Raw genomic sequence first — 26853 nt, 5'->3', positions numbered from 1 at the left:
CCGTTGTGTTGATTTCCTTCTCCTACATTTATTGCCCAAGTCTGTCATTTATAAGTAGCAAACCTTAAATGATCTTCTGTATTTTTATTTGGGGGCTGAATACTGCATTCATTCAAGTCTATATAAATGAGGCCACACATGTGAAGCAGTGAAAGCTTGAACTGTGTTTTGACTGGCATGTCATTCTGCAAGGGGAAGTATTCACAACCACTGTCTTTACTGTCATGCCTGCCATGGATGTTTGTCGTTTTAACACTGTATCAGATATCAGATTTACTGGCCAAGATGTCAAGGCAAAGCATGTGGTGAATGCTGAATATGTAAAGTTCACAGACTTGTTAACAAGTACCATGTCCATATCTGATTCCTAACACCAACATGGATATTAATGACTTCCTCTGTAGATCTGACACTTGGGAGAATTGTAAATGGCTGTCAAACACCTTACACAGTGTTTATCTTCATGATGAAGGACAACTGTGTGTAATGAATGAGGTGGCATCTTTATGGCATCTTCCCCAAAAAGTTTGATACCTCTGGATCTAGAGGTTAGTATCTAACTTAATTGTTTTGGGCTGCCTCGTATTCACTTTAAAGTGGATGGTGGGTGCTCCTTTAACTTTTGGTAGCTTACTTATCACGCTTTGCAGCCCTCCATGTCCTTCCTGTACCATTTAAAGCAAATGTGAAGTTACCTCTATGAAGTCAGACATCGCTGCGCCTGCACTGATGCGGCTACGTGCGTCCTACAGCTCGCGACCGTGGCCGAGAGAGTGCCGGAGGGCATTTACAGGCAGCGGAAGGGCAGAATGGAGAGCGGTGACCATCAGTACAGCTCACCATGCATGCCTGCTCCCCCACTTCTCGTACTGATTTTGGCTCTGGTATCCTTTAAGTTCCCTTTAAAAACCGTAACGCATTAGACCAGAGAGGAAAAGTCAGTGTGCACGTTATGCATGCAGCGTGAGCCATACAGTACATAAAAAGTATGCTTCACTGCCACTGAACGTGTTATGCATTAACGCACCCCTTGCACCGTATTATGCTCGCTTGATCTCTGGCACCAAACATTACAATTGCATCGCATTAGCAATGCCCCATTGTAAGGCTAGAAGCACACTAGGCAGTGCAGAAAACCATACGTTTTCTGCATTTCTACATTTTTGGGTGTATTTTTGTGTTTGGGATTTTTTCATGCTTTTTGATGTTTGTGTTTTTCAATAGTTTCACTTTGTTAATGGAGTAAAATACATTATCTTATTTAATTTAACAAAATGCAGCGTTCTGCATCTCCATTGAATTACATTATACTGTATGTGTTTTTTGAGAAATATGCAGTAAGTTGTGCGTTTCGGAAAATGCACATTGTAAAATAAAGATACATTAATTTTTTGTGCAGCCCATAGACTTTCATTACGGGCAAAAACACATTGGTGTTCCGCAATGCATGCTTCTGCCTAGTGTGCTCCTTGCCTGAATGTTGCCTTACCCATCAAAAGCAAAAAAAAAAGGTATAAGCTTTTATAAGCTATTGACTCCATGCTTCATTTGGAAAGACAAAGGACTGATGATATGGAGTCTGCGAGTGTCCTTCCTCAGACAGATGGTAAGCAGCCTTTTGTTACGGTCAGTATTGGATATCCTCATGGATTCAACCTATTCCCTCTAGCACTATATGATTGAAACAAGTGAGCTGATATCAGATCAGGGATGCATCTGCTCCTATACACACTTGTGATTTTTACCAGAATAATTAGGGCCCTTTCACACAGTCTGTTGTGATAAGATCGCAATGCAACATAGCTGAAAAGATGCCCCGAGTGTTACCGCTGCTCTGCGACCATACAGTACAATGAAAGTATGCCTCACTGCCACAGTTCAAACACTACTAAGTTAACTTGCCGAAGGACACCTGGAATGCCCCATAAGGATATCATTGCATTGCGATGCAGTGATATCGTCCATTGCTGTATGGAAGGGGCCTTGAGGTCCTATCATGTTGTATAAGTTGCATTGCAATACCATTGCAATCAGTGGTGTAGCTAAGGAGCTGTGGGCCCCGATGCAAGTTTTACAATGGGGCCCCAAGCACTCTATACATAACAATTGATATGGCGCACCAAAACCTGCCAATGGCAACTACAGTGTCAGAGGTGCAAATAGGGGATGGGAAACAGTCTGTTAATGATTATCACTATTCAAAGTATCTATAGAAGTGATTATTATGAGCACAGGACCAATAGAGAGCTAATACTGTAGTTGAGGGAGGGCCCTTTGGGGCCCCTCTGGCCCAAGGGCCCCGATGCGGTCGCTACCTCTGCACCCCCTATTGCTACTCCCCTGATTGCAATGGTGTCAAAAAGTTGCATTGCGCTTTAGACTTGGCAGTGCGACCATACAGTACAATGAAAGCATGCTTCACTGCAAATATGCAGGTTATACAGCTTGAAGGAACACTTTCACATTGTGCATGTTGCATTAACATCACAACGTAACAGTGCCAAAAACTTGCATCAAACATTACATGTGTGGTGCAGCTGTACAGTTCAATGAAAGTATGCTTCAGGGCCCTTTTCCATTAGAGGCGATTGCTGAATCGCAAATCGCTAGCGAATTTAAAATCACTAGGGTTTCTTAAATAACAGGAATTGCGGTAGGTAATTTCCACTACCGCGATTCGATTTTTACAAAAGCGCAATTGTGCCACGGAGCGATTATTGCCGTGATTTTGCTATGCCGTGCAGTGCATAGCAAAATCGCAATCGCCGGGAAAAAAGAAGGACTTTGCTGAATTGCAATAGCTAGCGTTTAGCGCAAACGCTAGCGATTGCTAGTGGAAAAGGGCCCTTACTGCTACTGCAAGTGTGACTCCAACAGGACCTGCTGCACTGCACCCTATAAGAAAGTATAATAGACATATCATTTTATCACTTTGGGACATGATGTCCGTTGCAGATTTAGTGTGAAAGGACCCTTAAAGGATACCCAAAGTGACATGATGAGATAGACATGTGTATGCTCAGTGCCCAGCACACAAATAACTATGCCGTGTTCCTTTTTTTTCTTTATCTGCCTGAAAGAGTTAAATATAAGGTATGTAAGTGGCTGACTCAGTCCTGACAGGAAGTGACTACAGTGTGACCCTCACTGATAAGAAATTCCTTTTTACCTCTTTCTTGCTCTCAGCAGCCATTTTCTGCTAGGAAAGCGTTTTATAGTTGGAATTTCTTATCAGTGAGGGTCACACTTCCTGTCTGAGTCAGCCAGTTACATACCCGATATTTAACTCTTTCAGACAGAGAAAGAAAAAAAAAGGAACACAGCAGTTATTTGTGTGCTAGGCACTGTACATACCCATGTCTATCTCATCATGTCACATGTCACCTCAGGTATCCTTTAAAGTAAATCTGAACAGAGTAAAATTATTTAAAATAAACGCATGATGTACCTGCAAACAATAGCGTAGTAATAGGGATTGAGACCACAGCGGGGCTCCTGGAACATCCATCTTATTAGCTTTTCGTTAGTGCAATGCTTGTAATAAACATCTATACAATACAATAATACAATAACATTTGTAAAGCGCTTTTCTCCCATAGTCCTAAAAGCGCATAGTTGTGTCTCAGATCAATGCAGGGTTGCAGGCTGGGTTGTGTTACAGAGGAGATAGTCAGATGTTCATGAATGCCAGACTGAAGAGGTAGGTTTTCAGTTTAGACTTAAATGCTTCCAGGGATGGAGCTGTCCTGATTGGGTGTGGCAGGGAGTTCCAAAGTGTAGGGCAGCATGACAAAGGCTCTGTCTCCAAAGGTTTTGAGGTGGACTCTGGGGGTGACCAAGGTGTTACGTTCTTTTGATCTAAGATTGTGGGGGGTGTGATGCAGTTGCAACAAGTCCTTCAGGTATCCAGGGCCCAGATTGTGCAAGGATTTGAATGTCAGTAAGCCAATCTTAAACAGAATTCTCCATTTTATCGGTAGCCAGTGGAGTGAGCACAGGGTTGGCGTTATGTGGCAATGGCGGGGTTGGCTCGTTCACAGCCTTGCGGCGGCATTCTGTACTAATTGCAGGCGGCGTAAGTCTTTCTTATGCAGGCCTGTGTAGAGGACGTTGCAGTAGTCTAACCTTGATGTGACGAAGGCATGAACTAGGGTTGGAAGATCCTCTAAAGGAATTAGGTGTTTAATCCTTGCAATATTCCTTAGGTGAAAGAAGGAATGTTTCACAACAGCTGAGATTTGATTCCTGAAGCTTAATTTCCCATCAATCAATACTCCCAGGCTGCGCACACAGTCTGAGTTGTTCAGGTCTGAGCTCCCTATCCTTAGCGGTGTTGGTTGAGACTGGGGCTGCTTTGCTGTTGAGCCCTGGCCCTCGATAACAAGAACCTCAGTTTTGTCAGCATTAAGTTTTAGCCAATTATTATTCATCCACTCCTGAAGCTCAGCTAAGCATGCGTTTATTTGTGGAGTAGGGTCTGTGACGTCAGGTTTGAATGAGAAATATAGCTGGGTGTCATCAGCATAGCAATGATATGTCAGGCCATGTTTTTGTATGATTTCTCCAAGTGGCAGCATGTATATGGTGAAAAGTAAAGGGGACAATATTGCGCCCTGAGGTACACCGTATTTTAGTGGTACAGGGTTGGAGTGGAAGGGCCCTAAGGCTACCCTTTGTGTTCTGCCAGCCAGGAAGGAGTTGAACCACCGGAGAACAATGCCATCTATGTCACAGTACTCTTGTAGCCTGTTGAGCAAGATTTCATGATCGACTGTGTCAAAAGCCGCTGAGAGGTCGAGCAAAATCAGGATGGAACATTGACCCTTGTCGCAGATCATTGCAAATCTGTCTGAGGGCTGTTTCACAGCTGTGATATTTTCTGAAGCCAGATTGAAGAGGGTCAAGGATGTTGTTTCTGGAGAGCCTGGCTTCAAGTTGGAAGTAGACAGCCTTTTCAATAACTTTTCCCAGAAAGGGGAGGTTTGAGACAGGTCTGTAGCTGTTTAGAGCATCTGGGTCTAAGGATGGTTTCTTGAGTAGTGGCCTGACGATTGCTTCTTTCAGAGTAGAGGGAAACCACCCTTCTTGTAAGGAGCCGTTGACTATTTTGTGGAATGCCGGTGTAAATAGTTCAGGGCATTTCAACATGAACTTAGTGGGGCCAGGGTCCAGATCGCAGGTAGTCTAGCGAAGGTTTGAGAGGATATCCAAGATGTCTTTTTCAGTGATTACCTTAAAGAGACACTTAAGCAAGAAAAAAAAATGAGTTTTTACTCACCTGGGGTTTCTACCAGCCCCTGCAGCAGTCCTGCGCCCTCGCAGCCACTAACTAATCCTCTGGTCCCCCGCTGCCAGCTAGTTTCGTTTTTGCCGACAGGCCCGTCAGGACTGGCCACGCGTAGCTTTTTCCGCATTCCCGACTGTAATTAGTGCTATTGCGAGCTGCAACGCGTACAAAAATACGCATTGCCGCATTACAAACGCATATATTTTTGTACGCGTTGCGACCCGCGATAGCGCTAATTACAGTCGGGAATGCGGGAAAAAGCTACGCGTGGCCAGTCCTGACGGCAAAAACGAAACTATCTGGCAGAGGGGGACCAGAGGATTAGTGAGTGGCTGCGAGGGCACAGGACTGCTGCAGGGGGCTGGTAGAAGCCCCAGGTGAGTAAAACTCATTTTTTTTTCTGCCTCAAGGTTCACTTTAAAATCAGACCATGGTGGTATGCTATTTTTGCACCTGTTATATGGCTTTGCATGGGTTTCTGGGGCTGTGAATTGAATGGCAGATCGTATGGAGGAGACTTCGTCTGAGAAGTGGGCAAATTTCTCGCACAGTTCTTGTGAAGGTCTGATGCTGGATTTCCTGCACGATGGATTGCAGAGACTGTCAACCGTGCGGAAGAGTTGGGCAGGTCTGTTGGCTGCATTTGCAATTTCATGAGACAGGAATAAGGACTTCTTTTTGTTACTCATCGTTTGATATTTTTTCAGGTGAGCAATTAGGGAAAGTTTGTCATCAGGGGACTGAGGTTTGCGCCACCTTCGTTCCAGTCTGCATCCCTGTTTCTTTAGTTCCTTTATAGTTTTCAAACCAGCGAGCGTGATGTAATGGTGCGAAACATTTAATCTTTAAGGGAGCTATGGTGTCAAAAGCTGCTGAGACATCGTGGTTATATTTAAGGACCATGGATTCAAGGACTAAGTTGTGATCTGTCAGTCCGCCTAGATTGAGACTGTTCTGAAGGTGTTGGGGTGTCAAACCTTTCAAGGAACAATATTTTATTAGTTCTTTCACTTGGTGTTTTGCAGCCGGTGCTGTAAAGGAGAAGTGGACAGTGTGGTGGTCTGGTGTGTATTTCATACTGGTAATCCTTAAAACAGTTTCCTTTCTCTGATTATACCTGTCTTACCCTGCAGCTGTCCTTAGTGGGTTTTGGGACTCCATATCAATAGAGCAGTTGAGGCCACATGTAAAAGTCACACTGGAGCCCCAAGCTGCTAATTTACACCAGTCTGCATATGAATATTACCTACTAACCTCGCTGTCAGTTCCTCTCAGAAGCTCACTATTTTCTTCTTCCAAGAATTTGTCACACCTGAAATATCAGTTGCCGTCAGTCATAACTGAGAGGACAACTGATAAGCAAGATAATGTCCATGTTTCCCTATGGTTTAAGTGGGCAATATTACAGTTAAACAGTGTACTGAACAGGAAACAGTTATGGGAGGATGGCCATTTTTATAAAGGAAGGCAGAGAATTCCATTTGATTACAGTGAATAAACAGGACAGGGGGAGAGGAAAGTCATTAAAGAGAACCCGAGGTGGGTTTGAAGAATATTATCTGCATACAGAGGCTGGATCTGCCTATACAGCCCAGCCTCTGTTGGTATCCCAAACCCCCCTAAGGTCCCCCTGCACTCTGCAATCCCTCATAAATCACAGCCACGCTGCTGACAAACAGCTTGTCAGAGCTGGCTGTGTTTATCTCTATAGTGTCAGTCTGCTGCTCTCCCCGCCTCCTGCAGAACTCCAATCCCCGCCTGCATCCCTTGCCTCCCTGCTGATTGGAGGGAAGGGACGGGGGCAGGGACCTGAGCTATGCAGGAGGAGGGGGAGCAGCTGAGACTGACACTACAGATGTAAACACAGCCTCACAGCATGGCTGTGATTTATGAGGGATTGCGGAGTGCAGGGGGACCTTAGTGGGGTTTGGGATAGCAACAGAGGCTGGGCTGTGTAGGCAGATCCAGCCTCTGTATGCAGATAACATTCTTTAAACACACCTCGGGTTCTCTTTAATGAGTAGACTACACAAAAGGAAGGCGGGTATTGGGGGGTAAGTATGACATGCATGTTTATTTTTGCCTTTTAATTTTGAGCTCAGGTTTGCTTTAAGCCTCTGGGGATGGTGTGTAAAATAAGAATTCCAGATTTGTGCAGTTTGAAAATGGACCAAATTCCACCTTGATGGGATTCCATTGGCATATTCTCAAACTGCATACATTTTGTATAATCCCGCATCAAATCAGAATTATGTGCAGCTTATTGACCATCTCTATTAGCCCCTTACAGGGCAGGCAGGCATACACTAGGAAGATGTGTTTTCCACTACTGTATGTGCTATGGAAAATGCATATGCGATTCTGCCTAGTGCAGGCTCTCAACCAGGGTTCCTTGGCATTTTTCCCCATCGTGGGTGTTGAGGGATGCATGGGTAACACTACAGTAGGGGGACCAGTAGAAAGAAGCAATAAATTGGTCAAAATAATAAATGATCACAATAATAAAAGGCACTAGAATAAAAAGACATAATAAAGGGCACTGTATTAGGACATAAATGGCCACACCAACTTTTAAAGACCATGCCACCTGCAAAATACATTCAGGGGTTCCTTGAGATCTAAAACCTACTTGCAGGGGTTGTTTGTGATCCAAAAAGTATGTGAAGCGTTTCTCCAGGGTAAAAAGGGTAGCCTAGTGTGTTCCTACCCAAATTAAAAAAAAAAGGAGGTCAGAAGAAATTTTGACCCAGGAGGGAAAATTTCTGCAGTTTTGGATTTAGTCAGTTTCTTCATTGACCAACGTCTGGCTCATCTATTGCTTGATGTATCAAATTCTGAACAATAACCTTACATTAAAGGGAAGGTCCAGGCAGTAAAAAAAAAGCCCCAGTCAGCCTTCCCATAGCCTCGCAGCAGCTCCCGGTCTTCTCCGCTGCAGAAGCCGACCTCGCCAGGTCAGCTTCCTCTGCATTATACCGCACTGGTCATTAGTCTGGCAGACGTCATCAGGTCTGTTCTGCGCAGTTCCATCCTGACGACATCGGTCACACCACGTGACCCGCCCGGTGGAGCGCACAGGAAGCAGACCTGGCAAGGTTGGCTTCTGCAGCGGAGAAGGCCGGGAACCACCAGAGCTGTGGCGAGGGCATGGGACGGTTGCCTGGGACTGGAGGAAGCCCCAGGTAAGTGGATTTGGTTTTGTTTTTTACTGCCTGGATATATACTTTGAGGACTGGGCTTGAAAAGATTTGTTCAAGCCTTAAACAAGTTTCCCCAGATTGCCTTCAGCACATGCAAGTTATCACTGGATCAGTGAAAGCTTCACAAAATGGCCTGCTGTATAGGTTGTAACCATCATGGACACCAGCAATAACACATCTCTACCCAAAGATAATGCTAACTCAATTTAGGTGAACACAGATGCATTTACTACCCAATGACTTATTGCAGTGACTTGCAGTGCAATTTATTCCACAGAGGTTCCACCTTTTTACTTTCACAAGACTCACCTGAACACTTCAATATTCCATTGTTTAAAACGAACAATGGAATAAACAATATTTTATTGTAAATCCATCTTAATCCATCACCAGTGTATAAGTAAAAAGCTTTTTACTTGTACACTGGTGATGGATTAAGATGGATTTACAATAAAGTATTTTTTCTACTTCACCCTACCTCTTGGTGTAGCGGGACTTCCTTGGACATTTATAGACTTGGGCACAGCCAGCGCCAAGATAGGCCGTAATAGGAATTACAGTTATAGCAACGTACAGAGAGTAACCGTCGGCACAGACAAAGGACGGAGCTGAAGTTAGTTTTAAACACTATAATTCGGCCTTTAGCAGTTGCTGGATGCCAAATTATTTCATTCCCCATGATCCATGGTGGCCTGGAGGGGGAATAGTATTTAACACTGCCAGGACTTGTGCAACAGCAGGATCAGCCATATACTGGCTGTATCCTGCGCCGATTCCTCTCCTGCACCTAAGTCTCTCGCATCTATTCATCTCGTACACCTACCACTGCCTATCATGCTCCAAGGCTGGGAAAGTCATTTTCAAATGAACCCTCAAGATACCTTTTTAGGCAAGCTTATAATTTCCGATAGCTAAAATTTAAAGCTCACTGCCTCATCTACTAACCCCTTTGTCTACACTTCCAGTGTCTCACATCACTACTCTAGACCAGTGATGGCTAACCTTGGCACTCCAGCTGTGGTGGAACTACAAGTCCCATGAGGCATTGCAATACTCTGACAGCTCTAAGCATAACTCGGAGGCAGAGGCATGATGGGATTTGCGGTTTTGTCACAGCTGGAGTGCCAAGGTTAACCATCACTGCTCTAGACTAAGGGCAGTGACCTTTTTCTCCTGTGCAATGCATCACATAATCATCGATATTGTTGGTTAGTCAAACTACACATCAATTGTATGTATTGGTACTTGTGTCACTGGTTGCCCTGATTGTAAAGTATGTTAAACTGCTCATTTATCTATGCTCCTCTTATGTTTTGCACATTGTACAGCACTTCACAATATTTTGGTGCTCTATAAATAAAAAGAAGTCTGAATGACCCGGGCTATGATCTGTTATAACCATTACAAACCAGTTTCCTAATTTATTTTTAGTTATCCTACCTGCGGATAAGTAATTTTTTCAATGTGAAAAATCAATCTCCCTCCCAAACACCTTCAGCTAGGGACAGGGAGCAGGCTTCTAGCACAATACAAATAGTTTAGCATTACTATCCCACTGTACACCACCTTTCTCTTTACACACTTTGCTATAAATGAAGCCTCATCTATTGCAATGGAAATCTCACTGGGTGCACAAAAGCTGAATGATCACCAAAGCTCCATTGTGAAAATGGAAAGTACTGTTTAACCCATTTGGGCACTTAAGGGCCTGTTCCACTACACGCAGATTGGATGCAAAAAAAACTGACTCCACTGAATGCCTATGGGCCTGTTTCCACTAAACACGATTTTTCCAAAGGCATCCACTGGAGTCAGTTTTTCTGCATCCAATTTTCTGCATCCAATTTGTGTGTAGTGGAAACAGGCTTTCACATTCAGTTCTTAAAATACACCTGTAGGATTAAAAAAAAGAAAAAACATGACAGCAGTGTCCTAGTTCTCCAGGTCTACACTAACTAGTAATCCTCAACTAACTGGCTAGCAGAGGGCATCATGGAGATGTGCCTTTTGCAATGCAGTGCACAACCGGAACTTTAAAAAGCTCAGTGTACCGTCCTCTTCACTTCTACAGCAGCTGCATCTCCTAGAGCTTCCAATGTGTCACCAAACCTGCATCATAAGCTGTACAGAGTGGGTGCAGCAAAGCAGCTGCAAGAACTGAAATGCATGCAATGACAGTTCTGTCAAATATACAGCAATACATTTCAAGAACATGCTGCTGCATTTATTTCGCCAACAGCCCAAACCCATTGTCACCTGCATAGTAAAGAGCAACAAGCCCCTAATTGTATTCACTGGTACAATGATTTTAAATTTAGACACCAGTTTACAGTGTCAACCTGTTAATATAAATTGCAAATTTAATATATTTTTGTAGTGGGTCCGACTCTACAAACACGATGAGACAACTAGCATGTGCCAAGATGTGTAGGTACAAATTTGATTTACAGTCAAGTACCAGGCAGGTTTAAAAATGCACACTGCTGCTGGGTGCTAAGTCAAATACCCAGATGAATTAAAGTGAGATTGCGCCTCCCACTTCTAACAAATCAAGCACTGGCAGCTACTGCTTGCAGGATTCATAATAAGAGTAAAATCTTAATAGTAAACCACTTGGCCAGGTCACTTGAAGTTTACTATATCAGAATTAGTCACAATTTATACAGGCACATGCCAGGATTTAGCCTAACTGGCACAGCTGAGCCAGGTTACCAGGACCAATAGCTGAAAAATGGAGGCACTTGGGAAGCTGGCTAGGGACTGGTTTTTATGGGGCTGGAGGAAGCCCCAAGTATTACATCTTTGTCTCAGGTTTACTTTTTAGTTAAGCATTCTTAGTGGTGGTACACAACTGCAAGTCAAACCAAAATGCCATAAGTTGGCTGTTCTGCATGTCCTGTATAGATCCTTACTAAAGGTGACCATGGGACAACAGACCATCCAGTGATTCAGCCCTCACACAAGGTGGGGCTGGAGGAAGTCCCAAGTATAGTTACTGCACTTTACACCATCTCAGGTACAATTTATCTGGCCATCTCTAGCCCTGTACAGAGTTGGTGCCTTTTTGTGCACTACAAGCCATTACAAAGCTGTATTGACCACCCCCTCTATTTAACTGGCCCATTTGTACTGTGCATTAAAAAAAAACTAACATAACATTTGCATCAACTCTGAATCAGCATCTCATCCATCCCTACTTGTAGAGACCCCATTTAGCCTGTTTTTAGCAGGGCTGTGGAGTCGGAGTTGAGGCAATTTTGGGCACTCGGTGTCGGAGATTTCATAAACTGAGGAGTCGGACGATTTTTGTACAAAATCCACAGCCCTGTTAAGTATTAGACTAAGGAGTCGGAGTCTAAGCCATTTTGGGTACCCAGAGTCGTGGTTTCATAAACTGAGGAGTCGGAAGAATTTTGTACTGACTCCACAGCCCTGGTTTTTAGCTTGTGTTCTGTCCTGTTAAATCACTCTAGGCAACATCTGGAAGAAATGATGCTGGCTTGCATGTGAAATAAATTGTATTCAACCTTGAACCGGCCAGCCAAAAACATTCTGCATAACTGGACAGGCCCTGTTCCAAGCTGCATACAATTAGCACTGTTTCTGCATTGAAGTCAGAACAGCTTCTGACTGTCTTATCACTTATGTCTGACAGGGAGCAAGAGCTTTATAAATTAAGGATGGTCAAAAGCAAACCTCTGATCTGCCATGTCAAGCTGGAAATGAACCAAATTACCCAGTAGCAAAGAACTGCAACAGGTCACATCTGAGCACAGCTGCAGCCATGCTCAGATCTGACTATGGAAGGGCCGCCTGTATACTGCCAGGCTGGTGCATGAGAGCAGTTGACAGGTGGTGAATTCACTGCTGTCAGTAGTCTACCTGAAAGAGGCTTAAGGTGCAACGACTCAAATTTGAGTCTCAACCATCCTTTACTAGGAAACAGTACCACAATAAAACTTAGGTCCAAACCTCTTACTACCCCACCAACACCTTTTCCTAAAAGTAAACTGTGAACTGACCCATCATTGCAAACAGACTTGTTTAAGCTATTGCTAAAGCCATGTTAACTGGGTACCATTGTGCACACCCATGCAACACCATTAAAAACACAAAAGTAGATCCATGTTTTTTATTTTCTCCAACCTAGGTTACTTAAAACATGAACTGAAATAAAAAATAAAGCATTGAGTCCCATCAAGTAAGCTCACATACTGCCAAAGGTGCACTGTAGGTTTCCCAATGGCAGTAAGCAAGTAAAGGGAATGATTTGTGTTAATATGGAACGTTGGTGAGATGGAATAAATTTTGTTTCCCCAAACAACTGGTCGCTTTTTATAAATAAAGGTGTGTTTGACGAAAAAAAAAAAAAAGAAAGTCCATGAACGCTCAAGGGTATGTTACATAGCATGCCAAGTCAAAGACATGTGGACAATGACACATTTAGATGTACTTCTGAATCTCATCATATAACACCAGGACGAAAGCACCACCCATTCCTCTCAGCACGTTGGACCAGGCTCCCTTGAAGAACGCCCTGCCGCCTTCATCTCTGGAAATCTTCTTCCAACAGTCAATGGTTCCACTGTACATGATATCAACTGTAAAAAGAATGTGTAAACTTAGTAACATAGCAAACAATACTCCCTTCCCTAACTGCATGCACAGAATCACATCACAAACCTACAGATCTACTAGACATTGCTTCAAATGCTGAGATAGGAGCTAGACTGTAGGTTTAAACCTCCACATAACATGGCTATGTTGGATTCCACAAATATATAAAGTAAAAATACAGAGTTTCTTACCTCCTTTCCTGCCTGACTGCATCATCATACGACGCCGGACAGTGTCAAAGGGATAGGATGCAAAGCCTGCTACCGCTGTTACTGACTGAGCAATCATCCAGCTCACGAATATATGGGTATTTTTGGGATCAGGGAGCATGCCTGTAGGAAAACAACACTGTAAAAAGCAAGCCAAAACCAGGAGAACACTTTGCAAGACAACTGCCATCTACCAACTTTCATACCTTTTGCTGTATCATAGATGCCAAAGTAAGCAGCTCTGTAGATGATGATTCCTTGTACAGAGACATTGAACCCCTGGTAGAGGCCTTTAAGCCCATCGGACCTGAAGATTTTAACCAAGCAATCACCAAGACCCTTAAATTCTCTGTCAGCACCAGCCTTGCCTACATCAGCAGCTAGACGTGTTCGGGCAAAGTCAAGTGGATAGACGAAGCACAGTGAGGTGGCTCCAGCAGCTCCACCAGATGCCAAGTTTCCGGCAAAGTACCTCCAAAACTGTGTTCTCTTATCTACGTTATCCAGAAAGATCTTCTTGTATTTATCTTTAAAGGCAAAGTTGAGGGCCTGGGTTGGGAAGTACCGGATGACATTGGCAAGGTTTCCACGCCAGAAGGACAAGAAGCCCTGTTCTTTTGGGATACGCACAACACAGTCCATGATACCTTTGTATTGTTTGTCAACTGTTATCTGTTTGCTTGCATGCTGGACCTATAATAAGAAGTAAAGGCAATTAAAAAAGGGAACTTCACATATGTAATGGTCTTTGACTACAGCATTCTAATTATTCACGTAAAAAAAAAAAACAAGGTCCTCACTTAAAGATGAAAATTCCAAGTTTTTACAGAATTATGCAAATCATGCATGTAAACGTGTAACGCTTGAAAATGGACCAATCAAATGCTGCAGACATGGAATGTGAATGGTCCATTTTCACACATACATTTACAATCCAGTTGAATAATCCTGCATCAACTCAAAAGGATGCGCCTCTCACTGGCCATCCCTAGTCCTTTTACAACCACAAGGTAGTTACTCATTTTGACCTCTAGTCATGTGCCTCTGCTGGGTACATTTTCTGTAATTCCCATCACCTCTACAGGCTTTAATGGGAACCCAAAGTGAGAGGAATACGGAGGCTGCCATATTTGCCTTATAAACAATGCCAGTTGCCTAGCTGCCATGCGGAGATGTTGGCTCACTTAATGTTATCTTTAAGATAAAACAAGAAGATCCAGGGACAAGAGAAGAAGGACAAATACAAAAACTTGGGAGTTTTGACCTCATGACAGGACTGGAAGTTATTCACAATGAGGGTGATAAAAATATAGTCCTAGCTCCAAATATTTTTCCCCCCTTCAAACTGTTTCAAACCCATTTCTTCGCATGGCTATACACAAGTTGATAGATTATACTGGAGTTAAAGAGGATCTGTAACATCAAAAGATCCCCTGGGGGTACTCACCTCGGGTGGGGGAAGCCTCCGGATCCTAATGAGGCTTCCCACGCCGTCCTCTGTCCCACGGGGGTCTCGCTGCAGCCCTCCGAACAAAATGACGTCATTATTTACCTTCCCGGCTCCTGCGCAGGCGCTCTGACGGCTGTCGGCTGCGAACTGCGCGGAAATACCCGATCGCCGTCGGGTCTGCTCTACTGCGCAGGCGCAAGTTTCCGGCGCCTGCGCAGTAGAGCGGACCCGATTGAGATCGGGTATTTCCGTGTAGTTCGGAGCCGACAGCCGTCAGAGCGCCTGCGCTGGAGCCAGCAAAGGTAAATATTGATTTTACAGTCGGGCCTGTCGCCGGCTGTTCGGAGGGCTGCAGCGAGACCCCCGTGGGACAGAGGACGGCGTGGGAAGCCTCATTAGGATCCCGAGGCTTCCCCCACCCGAGGTGAGCACCCCCCAGGGGATCTTTTTGAGGTTACAGAGTCTCTTTAAGAGAAAAGCCACTAGGAGAAAGTCTTAAGGTGGCCACCAACGACAATCTCATCCAATTTCACAAAATCTATGTAGTATAAAAGTAAACATTGAATATATTGAATGTATAATTTAGGCAGTCTCTTATATTACATATAAATGGTAAGACTGGATAAAAAAGATTGCATCATAAGTGGCCAGCTTTAGCTGTCAAGTGACCTGAAGCACAAATCAATAAGCTCCAAGGTCAGGCATGTTACTTGGCTTGCCTAATCTTGCTGTTGAGAAAACTAAACCCTGCCACAAATCTATATGGCTACAGGAGAGGAGTGAAACTTCCCACTCATCCAGTTTTTAACTTGCATTGTGATTTACTTTGGCAATGCAACACAATTCAGCTTTGATACTGTCTGGAAAATCGGGGCACTGCTGTGCCAAGATAGTTAAATGAAGGGAGATCCTAAGACATCACCATGAAAATGGCAAGACCAAATTTATGGTGCCCTCTACAAAAAATTGTACAGTACTATGGATGGCAGGAGAGGTTCAGGGCCATGTTACAGTACTAGGTACCACCCTCTAGAACATTACCTACATTGAGAGTTTACATCCACATCTCAGAACTAATCAGCAGTACATGAAATAGTCTCAGTTAGAAGTAGGAGACCATAACATCAAGTTGCCCACTAAACATTTTCAGCAAAGAATCGACCAAGCAATAAATGCAATTTTAACAAATGTGGTAAAATTAACCCCACTCCTCGCTAGAGATTAAAAAAGCATGTTCAACTGATCACCTTTATATACAGGTTTTGGGACAGTCTTAATGTCTGCCAATCTGTTCACAAAAGTGAGCATTACTGTGAAAAGGCTTCAATTAGAGGCCATAGGGAATCGGACACTAGACTGTCATGTGTCTTTAATTACAACTTATAACGCGAAGATGCACGAGCTATTTAATTATAAATCAATGCAAATGGTGGCTGCAGATGAGGAGGCCGCGGAGTCCCCTCAGAAGAGCGCGCTTCCCGAGCCCCGCCCACTACTACGTCTCACAAAGGTGCTGCCCCCATTCATTGTGCCGGCTACTGCGCACACGTGGTAAGAGAAGGGAGGGGCTCCGGAGTCCCGGGAAATCATTACACAACTGCGGGCTCCAGCTGGAAGGACGAGTCACTAAAGAAGGCAGAGGATCCCTCTCTATCAGTGTGCAGCGATCCCTGAATGCCCCCGGCGATAGCGCCACTCCTGACGCACAAGCCGGGTCACTTGATAGTCGGCAAATATCCCGCCCTTGTCCAACCCGATCACCCGGCGCTGTACTATATGCCGTATGTGCATCTATACCACCCCAATCCCTGGCCTCCCGCGCCCCAGCAGCCATCACTGCCGGTCTCCTTGCTGCGACCTTGGCCGGAATCAGGAAGTCGTCCATCCAATAAAAATATGCAAACGTTACAACACTGAAAAGAACGACACGAATAACGTGGACTTGCATTGAAGGTAGTTAATCCCCCAGAGCGAGGAGGCAACGCAGTGAAGGACACTGCGGATTACCAGGCCTGCGCCAGATTACACTGCGATCCCACTGCAGCCAAATCACACTGCGATTCCACTACTACCAGATCACACTACGCTCCCACTGCAGCCAGATTACACTGCGATCCCACTGTTCCCAGATCACACTAGGATCCCAATGCAGCCAGATTATACTGCGACCCCACTGCTACCAGATTCCACTGCAGCCAGATCACTATGCGATCCCACTGCAGCCAGATCACCCTGCGATCCCCTGCAGATTGAGCGGCCCCCTCTGCACACTCCCTGCTTCCTGTGCGCCAGGCCTCAGTGGCACGGAATGAATGTAACCCCGGCTGCCGCCGCAGATCCGCTCGTTCCCTTACTTGCAGCAGAAGTTTCACTCTTTCAATCGGTGCTACGGCGGTCTTGGAGACTGCAGCGGCCACGCCGCCGGCCAGGAAGTCCTTGGCGAAGGAGATGGCTGCGTCGGTCATGGTGTCGGCTGGTGTACAAATGCGCGGCTCCGCTGCAGTACTGAAGCTTCCGAGGGCTGGGAAGAACGCGGCTGAAATGGCCGTCTATATACCGTGCAGGGCTCTGCTGAGGGCGGGGCACGCTTTCGCTCGCCTCTGATAGGCTGGTTTTGGGGGAATGGACCATAGGGCCGAGAATGGAATGCCTGCTTTTTTTTCTTTAGCTGCGTGCGCAGTCAGGAGGGAGGTGGGGGAGGGTCCGACATCGCACACATAGCTGGTTAGCGATGACGTGTTATGAGGGGGGAGAGTTGCTAGGTGACGATAGAGCTGTGAATTTACTACAACCAGCCTGATTCTTCCAAGCGAGCAATTGTACCTTTGCAAGCCGACAGTAAAAGCAGGAAGTTGGGAATCAGGATGATTACCATTTATCGGCTAATTTTATAAAGTAAAATAGTATACTTTTGACTAATACGCCTTCTTCAGACTCTTCCTGGGACCCACTTGGGGCCCTTTTCCACTAGCGGCTATTGCGATGCTACATCGCAAATCGCTAGCGATTTTTAAATCGCTACGGTTTTCCTAATAACAGGAATCGCGGTAGATAATTTCCACTACCGCGATTTGTTTTTCACTTAAAGGGAACCTTAACTGGTGGGGGAAAAAAATCACTTACCTGGGGGCTTTCCCGAGCCTTCTGCAGCCGTCCTGTGCCCGCGCCGGTCCTTCGGTGCCCTCCGGTCTCCCTCCGCGGCTAAGTTTCGTTTTTTGCGTCATGCGGACGCGCTTTATGGCTCTTTACGACAGGGAATGCGGAAGAAGAGGACGCTTTGCCCGAGGACGACTGGCAGTCGTCCGAAAACGAAACTTAGTCGCGGAGGGAGACCGGAGGGCACCGAAGGACCGGCGCGGGCACAGGACGGCTGCAGGAGGCTCGGGAAAGCCCCCAGGTAAGTGATTTTTTTTCCCCCACCAGTTAAGGTTCCCTTTAAGCACAATCGCGTCGCGGAACAATTTTTGCCGCAATTTTGCTATGCAGTGCATTTCATAGCAAAATCGCAATCGCCGGGAAAGTTTGGAACTTTGCTGAATCACTAGCGTTTAGCACGAACGCTAGCGATTGCTAGTGGAAAAGGGCCCCTGCTGCATTTTGGCCAGTGTTTGGGCCCTTTAACACAGACTGCATTCCTTTTGTTTTTTGAAAAGGCTTGCGATTTTCCAAATGCAAGTACAATGAAGTTACAATTGGAATTGTTGGAATTCATACTGAATTAGTTTCTGATTTTCTAAAAAGGCAATCGTAATTTAGCAGCATTTTTCCTGAGTTTCAATTGAGGCCAACATAGTGAAAAACGCGAAATGAAAATTGGGTGTGAAGGAGCCTTTAAAAAAAAAATTCTCATTCACTTGAAAGAGGATTGTGGAAAAATTATTTTTGCTGTGACTCTCATTCAAGTGAATGAGAGTGTATTTAAAAATGAAAACCCTTAGGGGCCGTTCACATTACAAACGCAGATGGCCACACATGCGGAACACAACGCATGCGAACGCACGCCATCCGCGTTTGTATGCGTTGTGTGGCTGATCCCATCAATGAAAAGTGATTGGGACAGCCGCGCGTTTTTGCAAAATACGCGTGCAGCATGCGTTCCCGGACCGCACAGGTCCGGAACGCATGCAGTGTGAACATCAGACAGTGCACTCTATGCACTGTCTGATGTCGTGCGTGTCGGCTTTCCGCACGCGTTTCCAAAACGCGGCTGGAAACGCGTGCAGTGTGAACGGGGCCTTAGCAAAAACGCAAGAGGGTCCCAGGCTTTCCTGCTGACTCGACTCACAATTTTAGAACACACGATTTACAATCATTTGAACATCAGAAGGAAGACATTTTTGCAAATATAAACAAACTAGGTGACCTAAGCCTGTTTAAAAACAGGCTCTAGGTCTGTCCCCACCGCATGTCAGCGAGCATGCGCCCGCCGCGCTCGCACACGTCTGTCCCGCACACGTCCGCCCCTTGGCCCTGTCCTCCCCTGCAAGCCGCTCGTCACTCCCCCTCAGTGTCTCTGCGTCCCTGCACATGCGCAGAGAGAAAACACACACACACGGACATGGGACGCAGACTATTACTTACTTTATTAAGTAGCATAAGTGTCATTTAGATGCATTGATTACAGCAGGATTTCAAACTAAATTAACCCCTTCAGTACAGAGCCGGCTCTACGCAGGGGCAAGAGGGGGCGGAGCCCGCTCAAATAAATCTTGTGCCCCCTTAAGCAGGTGGGGTGGCAGCGGAGAGAAAAGAGGGAGCGATGTGCACAGCGGTGGGGAAGGGGGGACGTCTCCCCCCCTTCCCTCACCTTGAAGCTCCCCCTCTCTCTCACTCCCCCCTCCAGATATGAGCAGCTGGCAGTGGCGGCAGAACACTTCCTCTCTTCCCAGCGTGGGAGAGAGATCTGTGCGCCACTACTCTGGTCTAGTCTAGACCAGAGTAGTGGCGCACAGATCTCTGTCCTGCGCTTGGAAGTGAGGAAGTGTTCTGCCGCCGGCCTCATATCTGAAGGGGGGAGCGAGAGAGGGGGAGCCCCAAGGTGAGGGGAGGGGGGGAGGGTCCCCCCTTCCCCATCGCTCTCTCCTCTCTTCGCTGCCACCCCACCTGGGGACATCTATACACCTGGCTATAATACTGGGGACAGCTATACACCTGACTACATATACTGGGGACACCTATAGACCTGACTAAATATACTGGGGACAGCTATACACCTGGCTACATATACTGGGGACAGCTATACACCTGGCTACATATACTGGGAACAGCTAGATGCCTGGCTACATATACTGGGGATACCTATACATCTGGCTACATATACTGGGGACACCTATAGACCTGACTAAATATACTGGGGACACCTATAGACCTGGCTACATATACTGGGGACACCTATAGACCTGGCTCCATATACTGAGGACACCTATAGACCTGGCTACATATACTGGGGACAGCTATACGCCTGGCTACATATACTGGGGATACCTATACATTTGGCTACATATACCATATACTGGGGACACCTATACGCCTGGCTACCTATACTGGGGACACTGGCTGTCTGTCATTATGTGCATTTACTGGTGAAAGTCTGTCTGTCATTATGTGCATTAACTGGTGAAACGCTGTCTCTCATAACATGCATTTCCTGGTGAAACGCTGTCTGTTATGTGCATTTACTGGTGAATGGCTGTCTCTCATTACATGCATTCCATGGTGAAAGGCTGTCAGTCATTACGTGCATTTACTGATGAAACGTTGTCTCTTATGTGCATTTAGTGATGAAATGCTGTCTCTCATTACGTGCATTTACTGGGGAAACGCTGTCTGTCATTATGTGCATTTACTTGGGAAACGCTGCCTGTCATTATGTGCATTTACTTCATATTTTTTTTATGGAACTACATTAGCTGGTATAACTACATTACAGTTAGCCCCGCCCACATGGTGTCATGACCACACCCAATTTTTCGCCGCAGCGCAATTTCGTCGAACATGATGCCCCCTACCCATTTTTGACTGCACCCTCATATGTGCCTGTCTAGAACCGGCTCTGCTTCAGTAGCAGCGGCCTTTGGCCCCTTAAGTACCAGAGACCGCTGGTACTAGAAACTGGCGCATACAAATGAATTGCCACTACTGCTGTTCCCGCCATACACTAGTCGCCTCAGCCCACCCACCCACTCTGCTGTCTCTACGACAGCAGAGCTCTGTGAGCTGGTCAGGAGCTAATATCATTGGCTCCTGACCCTGTGATCAATGTGAGCCAATGAGATTGGCTTAAGCCAATTAAATTGGCTCCTGACCGGCTCACGGAGCTCTGCAGTCATACCAACAGCAGGGCAAGTGAGTTGTGGCGGGGAGAGAGTGACGCGATCGGCAGGAGCAACAAGATCTGAATTAGGTTTAGTAGAGCTCTGCAGTCATACCAACAGCAGGGCAAGTGAGTTGTGGCGGGGAGAGAGTGACGCGATCGGCAGGAGCAACAAGATCTGAATTAGGTTTAGTAAAGTTGCCCGTGCCCAAAGCCCACCAGCCCTGGTCTACAATTTTAGCGTTAGTGTTTCAGCCAGGGTGCCATATATTTCTTATAAATTAGTGCACATGACCAAATTGTCACTAGCAGGGAGCAGCCGTTGGTCCATGGGGATTCCGTCTGGGTCCCCTCAACTTGACTAGTGTCCAAATGCATATAAACTGTGTGTTCTAACATTGTGAATCAACAGAAATAGAGTCTGAAGAAAGCTTAGTCCCGGTTCACACTTGCATTTAAAAATGTATACTGTACAAACGGAACAGATGCGAATGGATCCAATGTTAACCTATGGAACCGTTCCATCCGTTCAGCAGAACGGACCGCAACTTTCTTGCAGCACCAAATTTTCCGAACCACTGAGCCCAGCGGACTGGAAATAGATGCTGAAGCCCTGCATTGGGAGCAATGAGAGAATGGAATGTTTCATCACACTAGTGAAGAAACAGACCATACTCAGGGCCAAAATCCACTGGGGGTCTGGGGGGGATGTGGGGACACTCCACTGGGTGTGGGGGTCTGGGGGGGGGATGTGGAAACGCTCCACTGGGTGTGGGGGTTTGGGGGAGTTGTGGAGATGCTCCACTGGTGGTGGGGGGATGAGGGGACACTAAACTGCACCTGAGCAGGTGGGTGAGGGAGGGAGGGTTTCTTACCCAGGCTTCCGTCTCTTCCCCTTGCTTCCCGCGTCATACGAGACATGGGACGCAAGGGGAAGAGATGGAAGCCTTGGTAAGAAACCCTCCCTCACCCGCCCACTCAGCAGACCGGAATGGCAATGGAGGGAAAACAGATTAGATTGATTAGATCAGTGATCAGATCCATTTTTAGGCATCCGTTTGTCAGTGTGGACCTAGCCTTCGGGGATTCATTGAAGTGGAGACCGGATCCGCTTTACCGCATCCGTTTGGCTTTAAAATACCTGTGTGAACCGCTAAAGTGAACCGCTCCTTATTAGCCTAAAAGCTTACTTGTTTTCTTTTAAGTCAATAAATTGTATCACCCTGATTGAAAATGTCCTGTTCTTCCAAATAAGTGTAATATATAAGGACCTTTAAGTAAGAGCAAAAACATTTTTCCTAGAAAATTATTTCTATATACAATACAATACATTTACAAAAATGGCGCTCAGTTGAAAAATTCAGCACAGTTTTCACTGTGAACTTAACCTTTGTAGCACCTGCCACTTCTGTTATTATTACTGTGTATTTGCATAGCACTTACTTCTGCAGTGCTTTAGAGTAGAGCTGACCCGAACGGTTCGCCGGCGAACTTCCGGGGTTCGCGATCGCGGAGAACCGCAAACTTTTCCGGAAGTTCGGTTCACCCCCATAATGCACCATTAGGGTCAATTTTGGCCCTCTACATCACAGTGAGCAGGCACAGTGTAGCCAATCAGGCTACACTCACTCCTGGAGCCACTCCCCCCCCCCTTATAAAAGGCAGGCACCTCCGGCCATTACACTCACTCATTTGCCTGCACTAATTAGAGAAGGGACAGCTGCTGTAGACTCTCATAGGGAAAGATTAGTTAGGCTCTTGTAGGCTTGTTAGCTTGCTCCTTGCTGATTTCTTATTGATAAAATAGCACCCCACAACAGCTCTTTTGATAGCTAATCTTGTTCTTGTGATCTATTTTTCTTTTTGTGTGTGTCCCACTGACACTTGTGTTGCATAGACAGCCTTGCTAATTCATACTGTGTGTGTGCCACTGCCAGCCAGGCCCAGCACATTAAGTGAATACCTGTGTGTGTGACAGGTGCACATTGTAATACCCAGTACTGCATATACCTACCTGTTGTGTTCAGTGCACCCACCTCATCACTGCATATACCTACCTGTTGTGTTCAGTGCACCCACCTCATCACTGCATATACCTACCTGTTGTGTTTAGTGCACCCACCTACCTACGTGAGTGCACGCAGTGTGATATACCACTCTGTGCATACCTGTTAACTGCACCTGTGTGACTGCACATTGTATTAGTCAAGTCACTGCATACCTTTCACTTCATTCCTCCCCCCCCCCCCCCCCCCCGATATGGACAAAGCAGACAAAACAGGTAGAGGAAGAGGTAGAGGCAGACCCAGAGGAAGGCCACCCGGCAGGTCTATGCGAGGTCGTGTTGATGTGATTTCGTGCTGCCCTGGCCCAAAGTACAGTGCTCAGAAGAAGGCACGTCCCATCAACTCCCAAGATTGTCAGGACGTGGTTGACTATTTAACACAGAACACCACCTTATCTTCCGCAGCCACCAGCGCTACTACAAGCACCACATCTGCTGCATTTGACACTTCGCAGGAGTTATTTGGTGATAAAATCACTGATTCACAGCCACTACTGCAACAACACGATGAAGGCGCTAAGCAAGTTACACCACCTCATATGTGTGAGTTAGGCGACAGTATGGACGTAATGTGTTAGGAGGAGGATGATGAAGTCCCTGCTGTTGGTGCAGTTTTGGAGGTGTCTGAGGCAAGCGAAGCTGGGCAGGATGATTATGATGATACGGATCCCACATGGGTTCCTAAGAAACAAGATGATCAAGGGGTCAGTTCAGAGGGGGAGTCAGGGAAGAGTAGGAGGAGACGAGTTCCTGAAAGAAGCATGGGGAGCTCGTCCTCAGAAACAGCTGGTGGCAGTGTCCGGCTCCATGTATCGCCACCAATGTACAGCCAGCCAACATGCCCTTCAACCTCAGCTGCTGATGCCACCATAGTGCCATCACCCCAGGGGGGCTCAGCGGTTTGGAAATTTTTTCATGTGTCTGCCTCAGATCGGAGCAATGCCATCTGTTGTCTCTGCCTTCAAAAATTGAGCCGTGGAAAGGCCAACACTCACGTAGGGACAACTGCCTTACGAAGGAACATGGAGAAAAGGCACAAACTGCAATAGGGAGAGCACCTGAGCAAAAGTAGCACACAAAAGAAAGGCTACCCTCCTTCTCCTCTTCCTCCTTCAGGTGCAGCATCTTCAGCCGCTTTCTCCCTTGCACCTTCACAGCCACCCTCCTCCACTCCGCCTCTGACCTTGAGCGGTTCTTGCTCCTCTGCCCACAGCAGTCAGGTGTCCGTGAAGGAAATCTTTGAGCGGAAGAAGCCAATTTCTGCCAGTCACCCCCTTGCCCGGCATCTGACAGCTGGCGTGGCGGAACTGTTAGCTCGGCAGCTGTTACCATACAAGCTGGTGGACTCTGAGGCCTTCTGTAAATTTGTGGCCATTGGGACACCGCAGTGGAAGATGCCAGGCCGCAATTATTTCTCTAAAAAGGTGATACCCAAACTGTACCGTGAAGTGGAGAGGCAAGTGGTGTCATCTCTGGCACACAGCGTTGGGTCAAGCGTCCACCTGACCACGGATGCCTGGTCTGCCAAGCATGGTCAGAGCCGCTACGTTACTTACACAGCCCATTGGGTCAATCTGGTGACCGCTGACAAGCAGGGAGTAAGTGGCTGTGCAGCGGACCAACTTGTGACACCTCCACGGCTGGCAGGCAGGCCTCCTGCCACCTCCTCTCTGCCTGCTACATTCTCTTCACTGTCGTCATCCTCCTCCTCCTCCTTGGCTGGTGCTGCGATCTCCTCTCCAGCTACACAGCCCCATCTCCCCAGGGCCTATGCTGCATACCAGGTACGATGGTGTCACTCCATCTTAGACATGTCTTGCCTCAAAGCGGAGAGTCACACTGGAGCAGCTCTCCTGGCTGCTCTTAACAAACAGGTGGATCAGTGGCTGACCCCGCACCAGCTGGAGATCGGCAACGTGGTGTGTGACAACGGCAGCAATCTCCTTTCCGCTTTGAATTTGGGAAAGCTGACACATGTACCCTGCATGGCACATGTGCTGAATCTAGTCATTCAAAGATTTGTATCAAAGTACCCAGGCTTAGAGGACATCCTGAAGCAGGCCAGGAAGTTGTGTGGGCATTTCAGGCAGTCTTACACGGCCATGGCACGCTTTGCGGACATTCAGCGGAGAAACAACTTGCCGGTGAGACGCTTGATATGTGATAGCCCGACTCGCTGGAATTCGACCCTGGTCATGTTCTCTCGACTGCTAGAACAGGAGAAAGCCGTCACCCAGTACTTGTACAATTACAGTAAAAGGACACAATCTGGGGAGATGGGGATGTTGTGGCCCAACAACTGGACACTGATGCGAAATGCATGCAGGCTCATGCGGCCGTTTGAGGAGGTGACCAACCTGGTGAGTCGCAGTGAAGGCACCATCAGCGACTTGATCCCGTACGCTTACTTCCTGGAGCGTGCCCTGCATAGAGTGGTGGATCAAGCTGTGGAGGAGCGTGAAGAGGAACAGTTACGGCAGGAACAGTTGTGGGAGCAATTTTCATCAGAACCAGATGTTTCCTCAACACCTGCGGCAGCACAGAGGGGGAGGAGAAGGAAGAGGAGTCAGACTCAGATGATGAGGAAGGTGTTTCTTTGGAGGAGGAGGAGGCGGCGGCAGAAGAACAATCGTAGCAGGTGTCGCAGGGGGCTTGTGCTGCTCAACGTTCCCGTGGTATTGGTCGTGGCTGGGGTGAGGAGGAGGACTTACCTGACATCACTGAGGAAGAGCAAGAGGAGATGGATAGTATGTCTGGATCCAACTTTGTGCAGATGGCGTCTTTAATGCTGTCCAGCCTGTTGAGGGACCCCCGTATAAAAAAACTCAAGGGGAATGAGCTGTACTGGGTGGCAATGCAACTAGACCCTCGGTATAGGCACAAAGTGGCAGACATGTTACCAACTCACCTGAAGGCAGAAAGGATGCAGCACATGCAGGACAAGCTGGCAAGTATGCTTTACAATGCGTATAAGGGTGATGTCACAGCACAACGCAATAAAGGTACCACTGCCAGTAATCCTTCTCCCATGTCCACACAGGCAAGGACAGGACGCTCCAGCGATCTCATGGTGATGTCGGACATGTGGACATTCTTTAGTCCAATGCCTCGCCTTAGCCCTTCTGGATCCACCCTCCACCAACGCCTGGATCGGCAGGTAGCCGACTACCTGGCCTTAGGTGTGGATGTAGACACTGTGAGCAGCGATGAACCCTTGGACTACTGGTTGCGCAGGCTTGACCTGTGGCCAGAGCTGTCCCAATTTGCCATCCAACTTCTGTCTTGCCCTGCCTCAAGCGTCCTGTCAGAAAGGACCTTCAGCTGGAGGCGTTGTCACTGAGAAGAGAAGTCGCCTAAGTCACAAAAGTGTTCAGTACCTCACCTTTATCAAAATGAATGAGGCATGGATCCCAGAGGGCTACTGCCCGCCCGAAGACTAAGTCAATCCCCACACACAGCATCTCTGCCTGCACGCCGTGTGACTGGCTGCCTGCCCCAAGACTAAGTCGCTCCCTAGTGCCACACAGCATCTCTGCCTGCAGGCCGCTTGCCTTTTTCGACACCACCAACAGGGTCCAGGACTCCAGGAGGATTCCTGAATTTTTAAGGCTGCGTGTACATGCCAGCCTAATTTTTCTGGCTGCACTGCAGCTGCAACAACAAAACAAAAGTCATGTACATGTGCCCATTCCCCTTCGTGATCATTACCTTG

At 46.8% G+C, this 26853-nt stretch overlaps 1 protein-coding gene across 1 annotated transcript; it reads right to left on the bottom strand.

Moving 5' to 3' along the window:
- Positions 1 to 12605: 12605 nt before the first annotated feature.
- On the bottom strand, positions 12606 to 17313 carry SLC25A5 (solute carrier family 25 member 5). The gene is made up of 4 exons (XM_068251086.1): positions 17118 to 17313; positions 13520 to 14006; positions 13296 to 13436; positions 12606 to 13088 (listed from the first exon to the last, which is right to left on the bottom strand). Exons 1-4 carry the CDS (start codon positions 17226 to 17228, stop codon positions 12931 to 12933), a joined length of 897 nt encoding a protein of 298 aa, XP_068107187.1. The 5' UTR covers positions 17229 to 17313; the 3' UTR covers positions 12606 to 12930.
- Positions 17314 to 26853: the final 9540 nt, after the last annotated feature.

This window comes from Hyperolius riggenbachi, chromosome 8, assembly GCF_040937935.1.
Source record: "Hyperolius riggenbachi isolate aHypRig1 chromosome 8, aHypRig1.pri, whole genome shotgun sequence".
Lineage (NCBI taxonomy): Eukaryota > Metazoa > Chordata > Amphibia > Anura > Hyperoliidae > Hyperolius > Hyperolius riggenbachi.
The sequence above is the reverse complement of the archived record's forward strand: the minus strand, read 5'-3'. Positions and strand labels throughout refer to the sequence as shown.